Source organism: Scaptodrosophila lebanonensis, unplaced genomic scaffold (genome assembly GCF_003285725.1).
Source record: "Scaptodrosophila lebanonensis strain 11010-0011.00,11010-0021.00 unplaced genomic scaffold, SlebRS2 tig00000165-arrow-arrow-pilon, whole genome shotgun sequence".
NCBI lineage: Eukaryota > Metazoa > Arthropoda > Insecta > Diptera > Drosophilidae > Scaptodrosophila > Scaptodrosophila lebanonensis.
The window spans coordinates 769,876-781,763 of NW_022060599.1; the positions used below are offsets into that span (position 1 = coordinate 769,876).

Here is an 11,888-nt window from a genome sequence, read left to right on the forward strand (position 1 = left end):
TTTCCGAGTGTAGAGCAAATTCAGAAAATTTCCACCCTCGTCGCTGGTCTGTTTGGCATTTGGCGAGCGTGGAAACTGCGCAGGCGTTATGGCCATGTCAACGTTGCCATCTCTGACAGCCAGGCATGAATTTTGGAGCAAAGTAGTTGGCTGACTGAGGCACTGCCCGACTGAACGGCCGGACGACGTTGCACGCGCGTTTGTTTAGTACAAAAATTCCAAAGCACAAAATCTATTTTTCCCTCCCCCCCCGTTGATAATTGTTAAACAAAGGAAAATGTGTTAAGGATATTAAGGCAGACCAAGCTGCCTGCAAAGCCTAAAACAGGCCAAAAAAGGCTAAACTCAATTACAGCCTCAACTACTGCCCTAAATTTGTTGTTATCGTTGTTTGTTCGTTGTCTTTTTCGTCATCGGCGTCATCGTCGTCGCCGTCGCCGTCGTCGTCACGTCGTTGTAGTTGTCGTCGTCCTTGTTGTTGTTGTTCGTCATCGACGTTGTTCGTTGTTGTTAAAGCTTAAGCAGTTTGGCTCCAAGTGCGCCTCATTAATGTTACTTTGTGATAAAAATCGCGCGAAATTCGCTACAAAAAGAAAGTAAGTGGAACCGAAAGTGCTAGACATTGTCACACACGTAAGCATTCCACCCCACACACACACACACACAAATATACACACATGTAATCAGGGCAGGCATGTGTACATTACCTGCAGGTTAGGGCCAAAGGTTGAAGATCCCGTCATTTGGGGGTCATTAGAACTAGTTCGCTGACAAAAAATGACAAAAAAAAATGAGAAGGCAGCAACGTTTTGGTTTATTATTGAAACCACTAAGTTGGGAATTGCCTTTCAATTAAAATACTTTAACAGTAACAGATATCCAAATGAGAACAATAACATTTTATAGATATTTGCTGACATTTTATACGGACGTGGAAAACAAGTCAAGATAAACGTTTATATGGGAGGGCAAAACAATTTAGCTTAGAGAGGAAATGTGATGGAAACTGTTGGTCTACTATTGTAGATGGAATGAACGTCTTTCTAGTCAAGATAATGTCTTTTCTTTTTATGGGAGGGCGCAACACTCTAAAGAGGAAGTGTTATGGAAACTTTTGGTCTACTACGTACGAGTAGCTAGAATCAGGATAAACGTTTATATGTTTTCTATTCATGGAAAAGGGCAAACCATTTAGGAAGTGTGTCTCTATTATATAGACAGAATGGAATCTACGCATCTAAAATTGGAAATACACTCCATCAAAAACATAATCTTCATGTGGATATAAATGGATGCATTTTGTCAGCTAGTTCGTAAAAAATAATGAGGTGTGCAAGTCCCTATCATTTATGGAATGCTGCATAGAAATTTGGAGGTTTGCCTGAGAATTTTTGGGGTTGCATGCGTTACGCATTTCATCGCATCGTTTCGATGCCGTTGTACGTGTCGCATCGTAGTCGTCGTCGTCGTTGTCGTCATCGTCATCGTCATTTGGGGTCGGGAATGGTAAAGTAATTTACAAAAAGGTTGTCTGTTCATTGATATGCATGTGCCTGTGTAGGAGAGAGTACCCGTGTTTGTATCCGTGTGAGTGATTTGTGCTCACGTGTGTATTGGCCGCATTCGCTCTAATTTCAATTGACAGCTGTTCGAATGTAAATATTTACATGAGCTCTCACCATTGCACTCACTATGCCATTAAATGATCTGAAATTTATATCGCCCTGCACCTCCTCTAATAGTTTCACATTTCCCATTCAATAGCGACAATAACTGCAGACCAAGCAGCGAGGCCTACTATGCAAGCGAGCAGTTGATTGAATGATTGACCGATTACAAATACGTCGCTTGGGTGCAGCTGCAAGAAATAAAAGAGCGGGTGGCAGCGGTGGCGGCGGCGGAGGTGGTGGTGGAGGTGGAGTCCCAGTTAACATCGTGAGTCAACAGCAGCAGACAGCAGCAACCACTGGCAGCAGCAGTTCAGAAGCAGCAGCAGCAGCAACAACAACAGCAGCAGCAGCATCAGCAGCATCAGCAGGATCTGGTGCAGGTGCAGGAGCAGCAGTGCGACCAGGATCAGGAACGGTAACAGGAACTGGAGGAGGAGGTGCTGGCATTAATACGCCGGCCACTTGCAGCACCAGCTCCTCAAGCGGCAATAGTCTGACAATACAACAACAGCAGCAGCAACAACAACAGCAGTCTCATCATCTACGTGCCTCTCTGCATCAACATCAACATCCGCATCAACATCCGCATCAGCATCCGCATCCGCATCAGCATTCGCATCATCCCCATCATCATTCACAGTTGCATTCGTTGTCGCACTCGCATCAACCGCCAAGTCAATTCACCTTTAATTTATCTCCGGGCAGCAGTCCCGGTAATAACTTCGGCCTTAGCCTTGGCTTTGGCCCAGGCGCCTCACGCAACGCAAGCTATAACCATTATCAGAACGATGCCACCACTAGTACGCTCAACAGTCCAACGACCATTGTGAACTCGGGCAGTGGCGGCAGTGGAGGCAGTAGCGCCGCCCACGCATTTCACGCCGCCTCAGCGATGGGACCCATGCTGGGCACTGGCGTACAGCAGGCGGCCATGACGACGACGACGGGTAACGTGAGCGGAGCTGGTCCTGGTCTTGGTGGCAATGCGACAACTGTGGGAGCGGCAATAGCAGCAACAGCAGCAACAACGGGTCACAACAATGGAACTGGCGGTGGTGGCCTTAATCTGTTAGGTGGCGGCTGTGGAATGAGCGGCATGGGAGGATTGGGTGGTCTAGGCGGCATGGGTGGACTCGGTGGCTTGAGTGGGGGCGCCGGCATGGGCATCTGTGGTGGCATTAGCAGCACTGTTGGCAGTGCGGCCATTACCGGTGTGCCGCCCATTGGACTCGGTATTGCCACCGGCATTGGCAATAAGATAATGCTCGGACGCAAGCAAAGTCTGAAGGGCGGCGAACCGTTTCTGGCCGATTATGGACCAGAGGAGTCGCTGAACGAAAGTGCCGACATTGAGTGGGTGAATAAGCTGTGGGTTAGGCGACTGATGCGCCTGTGCGCCTTAGTCTCCTTGGCCTCAGTCTCATTGAATACGCCAAAGACTTTCGAGCGGCATCCGTCGTTGCAGTATATCACATTCGTATCGGATACCGCCGTAACGTTGCTCTTTACCGCCGAGATGATTGCCAAGATGCACATACGGGGTGTGTTGCATGTAAGTGTAACCGAAACTCTTATTTAGGTAACTATTCACTAAATACTAGAAACAATTACAGGGCGAAGTGCCGTACCTGAAGGACCATTGGTGCCAGTTTGATGCCTCAATGGTTAGCTTTCTGTGGGTTTCCATTATACTGCAGATCTTTGAAGTGCTGGAGATCGTGCCCAAGTGAGTAATATCGTGGCAAAGCTGATGAAATTGGTTTAGTCCAATGTATGCTTTCAGATTTTCATACCTATCCATAATGCGCGCACCTCGTCCACTCATCATGATACGTTTCCTACGTGTCTTCCTTAAATTCTCAATGCCAAAGAGTCGCATCAATCAGATCTTCAAGTAAGTATAATTTGTATATTGACGTCTATCAGTTCATCACTATATATTCTATTCTACAGGCGTTCGAGTCAACAGATCTACAATGTGACGCTGTTCTTCCTCTTTTTTATGTCACTGTATGGCCTTCTCGGAGTGCAGTTCTTTGGCGAGCTAAAGAATCACTGCGTGATGAATAACACGGGATATGATCTGCTGGGCAGACCGTAAGTACAATCAACTAAGAGTCTACCGATATCAAGTCTAACCCATGTATATATGTTTGCTTAAAAGCGTGCTTACCATCAATTCACTTGCAATACCGGACACCTTCTGTTCGATGGATCCGGATTCGGGCTATCAGTGCTCGCCGGGCATGCGATGCATGAAAATGGATTTTCTTAGCAGCTACGTTATCGGCTTCAATGGCTTCGAGGACATTGCTACGAGCATCTTTACCGTTTATCAGGCAGCCTCCCAGGAGGGTTGGGTGTTCATTATGTATCGTGCCATAGACTCGTTGCCTGCCTGGAGAGCCGCATTCTATTTCAGTACCATGATCTTCTTTTTGGCCTGGCTGGTTAAGAATGTTTTCATTGCGGTCATAACGGAGACCTTCAATGAAATTCGTGTGCAGTTCCAACAGATGTGGGGCGCAAGGGGTCACATACAAAAGACGGCTGCCTCACAAATACTGAGCGGTAACGATTCGGGTTGGCGTCTGGTCACCATTGATGATAATAAGCACGGCGGACTGGCACCAGAAACATGCCACGCTATATTACGCTCTCCCTATTTTCGCATGTTGGTGATGACTGTGATATTGGCGAATGGTATTGTGACTGCCACGATGGCATTCAAGCACGATGGGAGACCACGGCATGTATTTTATGAACGATATTACTACATCGAAGCTGTGTTCACGTTCCTGCTTGATCTGGAGACACTGTTCAAGATATATTGCTTGGGATGGCGGGGCTACTACAAGCACTCCATACACAAATTCGAGCTGCTTTTGGCTGTGGGCACAACCCTTCACATAGTGCCTATGTTCTATTTGTCCGGACTCACATACTTTCAGGTGCTGCGAGTGGTGCGACTAATCAAGGCCTCGCCCATGTTGGAGGGTTTTGTGTACAAGATTTTTGGACCGGGCAAGAAGCTCGGCTCGCTCATAATATTCACCATGTGCTTGCTAATCATTAGTTCGAGCATTTCGATGCAGCTATTTTGTTTTCTATGCGACTTCACAAAATTCGAATCGTTTCCGGAGGCCTTCATGTCTATGTTCCAGATTTTGACGCAGGAGGCCTGGGTGGAAGTCATGGATGAAACAATGATACGAACGAGTAAAACGTTGACGCCACTAGTGGCCGTTTATTTTATACTCTACCATCTGTTTGTCACACTCATTGTGCTCAGCTTGTTCGTGGCGGTCATTTTGGATAACTTGGAGCTCGATGAAGATATTAAAAAGCTGAAGCAGCTCAAGTTTCGCGAACAGAGCGCCGAAATCAAGGAGACACTGCCTTTTCGTCTGCGCATCTTTGAGAAGTTCCCCGACTCACCGCAGATGACCATTTTGCATCGCATACCCAACGACTTCATGCTGCCCAAGGTTCGTGAGTCCTTCATGAAGCACTTCGTCATTGAGCTAGAAACCGAGGATCCGGCACTTATTGAGAGCTGTAAGCGACCAATGTCCGAGTGTTGGGAGTCCAATGTGGTCTTCCGTAAACAAAAGCCGGTGCGCATCATGAATAAGACGGCGAAGGTGCGAGCGGCGGGCAGTAGTCTACGTAAGCTAGCCATTACGCATATAATTAAGTAAGTGGCTGGGAAAGTATATACATACATATGTCGCATGAGATTTTCAACCAACTGTTTTCTACAGCGACAGCAATAATCAGCGACTGATGTTGGGCGACTCGGCTATGCTGCCGGTCGTCGGCACGAAGGGAGGCCTTAAATCTCAGGGTACCATCACACATTCGAAGCCTTGGCGTGTGGACCAGAAGAAGTAAGTACGCTCATCTAGTCAGCGTCCGCGTTTGATGTGTATGCTACTTCACAGATTTGGTTCACGCTCTATACGCCGCAGCGTTCGTTCCGGTTCCATCAAGCTGAAGCAAACCTACGAGCATCTGATGGAGAATGGTGACATTGCGGCCGCACCACGTGCCAATTCAGGGCGAGCACGTCCGCATGATCTAGACATTAAGCTACTGCAGGCGAAGCGGCAGCAGGCGGAGATGCGGCGCAATCAACGGGAGGAGGATCTGAGGGAGAATCATCCGTTTTTTGACACACCGCTCTTTTTGGTTCCGCGCGAGAGCCGCTTCCGCAAAATCTGCCAGAAGATCGTGCATGCGCGGTACGATGCCCGGCTCAAGGATCCGTTGACGGGCAAGGAGCGCAAAGTGCAATACAAAAGTCTGCAGTAAGTCCATATGGCTTGGGTTTGGATAGCATCCGTTTTTACCGGCCCCTGTGCCTCTTATTGTTTGCAGCAACTTTTTGGGCCTTGTCACGTATCTGGATTGGGTCATGATTTTTGCCACCACACTTTCGTGCATCTCCATGATGTTTGAGACGCCCAATTATCGCGTCATGGATCACCCAACGCTGCAGATAGCCGAGTATGGTTTTGTCATTTTCATGAGCCTGGAGCTGGCCATGAAGATACTCGCCGACGGTCTGTTCTTTACGCCCAAAGCATACATCAAGGATGTTGCCGCGGCCCTCGATGTGTTCATCTACGTGGTTTCCACGTCTTTTCTGTGCTGGATGCCCCTTAACATACCGACCAATTCGGCAGCACAGCTTCTCATGATTTTGCGCTGTGTTCGGCCACTGAGAATCTTCACATTGGTGCCGCACATGCGTAAGGTTGTCTACGAGCTGTGTCGCGGCTTTAAGGAGATCCTGTTGGTATCCACGCTCTTGATCCTGCTCATGTTCATTTTCGCCAGCTATGGTGTACAGTTGTATGGTGGTCGGCTAGCTCGCTGCAATGATCCGACAATACCGCGTCGGGAGGACTGTGTGGGCGTTTTTATGAGACGTGTGTTTGTGACGAAAATGAAGTTGACTCCGGGAGTGGATGAGTCATATCCGGCAATGCTGGTGCCACGTGTTTGGGCCAATCCGCGACGCTTCAATTTCGATAATATCGGCGACGCCATGCTGACCCTCTTTGAGGTGTTATCCTTCAAAGGTTGGCTGGATGTACGAGATGTTTTGATCAAAGCTGTGGGTCCGGTAAGCGACTATTATTCATAAATATTTTTCCTCTATTAGCCATTAACTCTATTAATAATTGTTTAGATACATGCCATCTACATTCACATCTACATTTTCTTGGGCTGCATGATCGGCTTGACACTGTTCGTGGGCGTGGTCATTGCCAACTACTCGGAGAACAAGGGCACAGCGCTGCTGACTGTAGACCAGCGTCGCTGGTGTGACCTGAAAAAGCGTCTGAAAATTGCTCAGCCCTTACACTTGCCACCACGTCCGGATGGGCGAAAAATACGCGCCTTCACCTACGATATTACGCAGCACATTATTTTCAAACGCGTCATTGCTGTGGTCGTTCTAATCAATAGCATGCTCCTCTCCATAACGGTGAGTGTCCAGGGTGTGCCTTATAGGCAAAAAATTTATACAGAAACTCGTCTATAAAAAGTAAGCACTGCTTAATCTAAAGAACAGTTTGCTTGACTATTAATATTATTATTTATTTATTGATACAAATTACAATATTTTTATAACAGACAAAATGAAATATAATATATGAAATATATATATTGGCCATAGGACCAGCTATGACCCGATTCACAGCCAAATGTTATCAGAGACGTTATAGACCTAACAAAGGATAGTGAGCAGAGGAGAAAAATAAATTCTAATTAAGAGCTAATAAAAATAATTAAGAAAACATAGAGATAAAAGGAAATCTCCAACCCAGTGGGGGAAATTTTATTAGACGGTCTGAGATTTTTCCGGAGATAACTAAAGAGGGCAATTCTTATAGAATAAAGAGGCAGAGAGAGAGAGAGAGAAAGAGAGAGAGAGAGAGAAAGAGAGAGAGAGTTCTGGATGAAGTAAATGCGAAAGTTCATTGTAGTTCGAACAAATAACGCGAGAGCAATTGTGCATCTAGACAAGATGAATGGAAAATAATGCCTGTTGTTGGTCTACAAGAAACAGAAAAATTTACAAAAAATGTAAAAATTAAAACTGCCCCCAGAACAGTACTACGAATTACCGAATGAAGGAAGGTTTTCAGTCTGCTAGAATAGGATGTTAAGCAAAGGTTGGTATCCCAGCTTAAATCACGTAGCGCAAAAAGAAGGAATTGCTTCTGAACAGACTCAATACGCTCCTGATGCTGATATTAATAGCATACCTGAACAGTTCGACGAGTTTGTATATAAACTATTTTCACCTGTCTGCCCGCACCATTAGTTTTGTTTAGCTCTAAAGGCTTGCTACTCTTTTGTTCACAGTGGATCAAAGGCGAGGTACACACGGAGCGTTTGGTCATTGTCAGCGCTGTTTTAACCTTTGTTTTTGTCATCGAAGTGGTTATGAAGAACATTGCGTTCACGCCACGCGGATATTGGCAATCGCGGCGTAATCGCTACGACCTGCTCGTCACTGTTGCCGGAGTCATCTGGATAATTCTGCAGACTATTTTGAGGGTCAGTGGATGCGTTGAGTGCCACGATTCCATAATATTAATGCTCTATATTTATTGTTGTTTTTGTAGAATGATTTGTCCTACTTCTTTGGGTTCATGGTCGTCATACTTCGCTTTTTTACGATTACTGGCAAGCACACCACATTGAAGATGCTGATGTTGACGGTGGGCGTTTCTGTCTGCAAATCCTTCTTCATTATTTTTGGCATGTTCCTGCTGGTCTTCTTCTATGCCTTGGCCGGCACCATACTCTTCGGTTAGTATATGGAATATAGTGGAATGATGCTGAACTATAATTTATCTTTTGTTTATTTCGCAGGTACGGTAAAGTATGGCGAGGGTATTGGACGTCGTGCAAACTTTGGATCGCCAGTGACGGGCGTTGCAATGTTATTTCGAATTGTCACCGGTGAGGATTGGAATAAGATAATGCATGACTGTATGGTGCAGCCTCCGTACTGCACGTTGGGCGGAAACTACTGGGAGACCGACTGTGGAAATTTCACGGCCAGTCTAATATACTTCTGCACCTTCTATGTCATCATTACATATATTGTGCTCAATCTTCTAGTGGGTAAGCACAAATCAAGGTCTGTTTAGGTGAACTGTATTAAATTCCAATTGCATTCCCTGCAGCTATTATCATGGAGAACTTTTCGCTATTTTATTCAAACGAGGAGGATGCCTTACTTTCCTACGCAGACATACGAAACTTTCAGAACACTTGGAACATTGTCGACATACATCAGCGTGGTGTGATTCCCGTGCGACGTGTTAAGTTCATTCTGCGACTTCTTAAGGGCCGTCTAGAGTGTGATCCGCAAAAGGATCGACTGCTGTTCAAGTACATGTGCTACGAGCTGGACAAACTGCACAATGGAGAGGATGTCACATTTCACGATGTCATTAAGTAAGTGCCAGAGCCATATATTTTCATATACTATGTGTACATACTATATACAAGTATGTATGTAACTTAGATGATTGCTCGTGTCAATGGTTTCATATATAAATGTTTTTACAGCATGTTGTCTTATCGGTCTGTTGACATACGTAAGGCGCTGCAGCTGGAGGAGCTGTTGGCGCGCGAGGAATTCGAGTACCTGGTGGAGGAGGAAGTGGCCAAGATGACAATAAGAACTTGGTTGGAGGGCTGCTTGAAAAAGATACGCGCTCAGAATGCCAGCGTAGGTCTCACAATGTCATACATTCTCTATCTCTGTCTAACGCTTCTTTTTTTTGTTGTCCTTTGGCAGAAGCAGCAAAACTCGTTAATTGCTGGCCTGCGAGCGACCAACGAACAGCCTGTGATGCGTCCCAACGTCCAGGAGGATAAAACGCCCATTGGCGTTGTGGACAAGTCGGCTATATCGACAATTAGTGGTGCCGTAGCCGGCACCTGCCCGCCCACCAGTGACGCCTTTTCGCCCACCTTTAGCTCCACGGAGAACGAGGAGAAGGATGCCAGCAGTAGTGCCGTGGGGCTGCCCCATGGTGAGACGCATACTGCTGCCCGTCATGTGGTTGCGGCAACAAAACGTGCCTATGCATTAAATCGTTCCGATTCTACGGGCAGTTCGGCGGGCAGAAAATTTCTAGCACCCACCTCCTCCGATCCCCAACAACGCTCAACGCTCAGCGACAAGGAACGCTTGCATATCAGCAGTCAGCAGCGTAAAAAAAACTCCATGACCACACTGCCGAATATGTCGGCGGCCCTGTACAAGCGGGATGCCATCAAATCGTCGGGTTTCTTTGCGCAACTAAACAACGAAATAGCACAGTTTCATTATCCGACAATCAATGCAGCAGCCGCCGCTTCTGCCGCCGCCGCAGCCGCCGCCAACCACTATGCCGATCATCATCATGGCGCCCTCGGCAGTCCATCGGGCATGGTGGGTCACCTGATGGCGGGCAGTGGCAAGCTGCTGCCTTTCAATAATCAGGCGAATGCGGTGTACGAGGTTCATGATTGGTGGCAGGAGCAGGTTCTCTGCACCCAAACCAGCGACGATGAGGTCTAAAGATTAGCCAACTGACCATAAAAACGCTAAAATGCAACCACGCAGCCAAAGCCACAGCCATTCACATAATGCATGCGTTAAGCATATTTATACATAACCTTAAACCATGTCTAATAATTTCAAAAATCCAGAGGGTATTACCAATCCTCGCGAGAGATTTGATTTATTTAAAAAATTTGTTCTACCCTGTATCCGAATATTGAATGGGAAGGTTCCAAATACAGACAAACCCCAGGTTATAGGTATGAGACGAACGATGGAAACGTCTGTCCGTATGAACATAAAGAACTTTTGAACCATAACAGCTAGGGACACTAAACATACTTGTATGCAGAGCAGTTTTATCACAAAAAATGTTTTGTTTATATGGCTCTGCATAAGTGGATAAACCATATTGTAAAGCTGTCACGGAAATGGTTGGAACAACAAAGTTTATTTCAGCTAAAAGCCTGTTGCGGCAAAAAGTGTGGGTACAGGGTAATCAAAAGTCAGGCTGGCACGACTTTCACCTTCTATTTTCATGAATTCGCGAGGAGTGTACAAAATTAAGTAGAATAGGAAATAATGTTATTGAATGCCTTGAAAGCTATATTTAATTGTACGGAAATTTGTCGAAATTCAGAAGCATGTCATGAAGTATTAAGTATTATAATATTCGATTCGATTAGAGCCGATAACAATTTGAAGCTTTTTCGGTATTTCGACCAGAAATTTAATTATGCTAACAAGAATTCGTTTGCCATTTAATAAAACTACATAGAATAAATTTTATTTCCACCAGATGCGCCCTAAAAATAGGTAAACAATTGCCCATCTCTAGAGTGTAGGCCCTTGGTGTGTTCATAAGTTTACCATATCGAGCGTTAACTGTATGGGTAATCCAACATAATTCGCTCGAGTCTTACTTTCAATATTAATATACGAGATATATACCAATATATATATATATTCATATATATATGTATATTTACAATTCTCCGATTTTGTATAAATGAATTAACGCACACACACAGAACACACACATATGTAGCTGTAACATTTACTTAGTGGCCTAGAGTTTTCTATATACAATACATATACATATATGTAATAAGCGTAATGTTAATTGTAAATATCGGCACGTTGTTCAGTCCGATCAGTCTAGAGTTCTAGACGCCTAAATGCTGCGCGTAGCTCGATAACAAAAAATCAAAACAAAACAAAAAAAAAAAAAATAATAAAACAACAAGAATTTTGGTCATTATGTTCAAGTTCAGCCAAAGATGCCATTGCGATCTGCACACATATATATATGTACATATATACATACATGCATAGCTAATCCACTTTTTCGAATACCCCTACGAGAACGCGTGCCTCCCTCTTCCATCATTTTAACACACAAACTGCTGGCAGAAATAAAGGGGATACATTAATATTGCTAATTATTATATACATATATATATATATATATATATATATATATATATATATATATATATATATATATATATATATATATATATATATATCTCTTTTTTATAATCGTATGTAAATTATCAGGTTTTCCCAACTATGGAACAACTATGTATTTCTCTCCCACTTACAGATGTATTGCATGAGTTATTGTTTCATGAAGC

General features: G+C 44.8%; 1 protein-coding gene across 1 annotated transcript; it reads left to right on the plus strand.

Moving 5' to 3' along the window:
- Positions 1 to 510: 510 nt before the first annotated feature.
- Positions 511 to 11,046, plus strand: LOC115629775 (sodium leak channel non-selective protein). The gene is made up of 17 exons (XM_030526330.1): positions 511 to 596; positions 1,765 to 1,935; positions 2,023 to 3,222; positions 3,284 to 3,396; positions 3,454 to 3,564; positions 3,624 to 3,767; positions 3,835 to 5,367; positions 5,435 to 5,560; positions 5,615 to 5,980; positions 6,051 to 6,801; positions 6,868 to 7,167; positions 8,052 to 8,246; positions 8,315 to 8,501; positions 8,565 to 8,819; positions 8,882 to 9,155; positions 9,270 to 9,432; positions 9,502 to 11,046. Exons 2-17 carry the CDS (start codon positions 1,822 to 1,824, stop codon positions 10,267 to 10,269), a joined length of 6,600 nt encoding a protein of 2,199 aa, XP_030382190.1. The 5' UTR covers positions 511 to 596; positions 1,765 to 1,821; the 3' UTR covers positions 10,270 to 11,046.
- Positions 11,047 to 11,888: the final 842 nt, after the last annotated feature.

Coding starts and splice junctions, on each gene's coding strand:
- LOC115629775 (XM_030526330.1), top strand. CDS start 1,822: ATGATTGACCGATTACAAATACGTCGCTTGGGTGCAGCTGCAAGAAAT. Junction 3,223..3,283: donor ACATACGGGGTGTGTTGCAT/GTAAGTGTAACC, acceptor AAACAATTACAG/GGCGAAGTGCCGTACCTGAA. Junction 5,981..6,050: donor GTGCAATACAAAAGTCTGCA/GTAAGTCCATAT, acceptor TATTGTTTGCAG/CAACTTTTTGGGCCTTGTCA.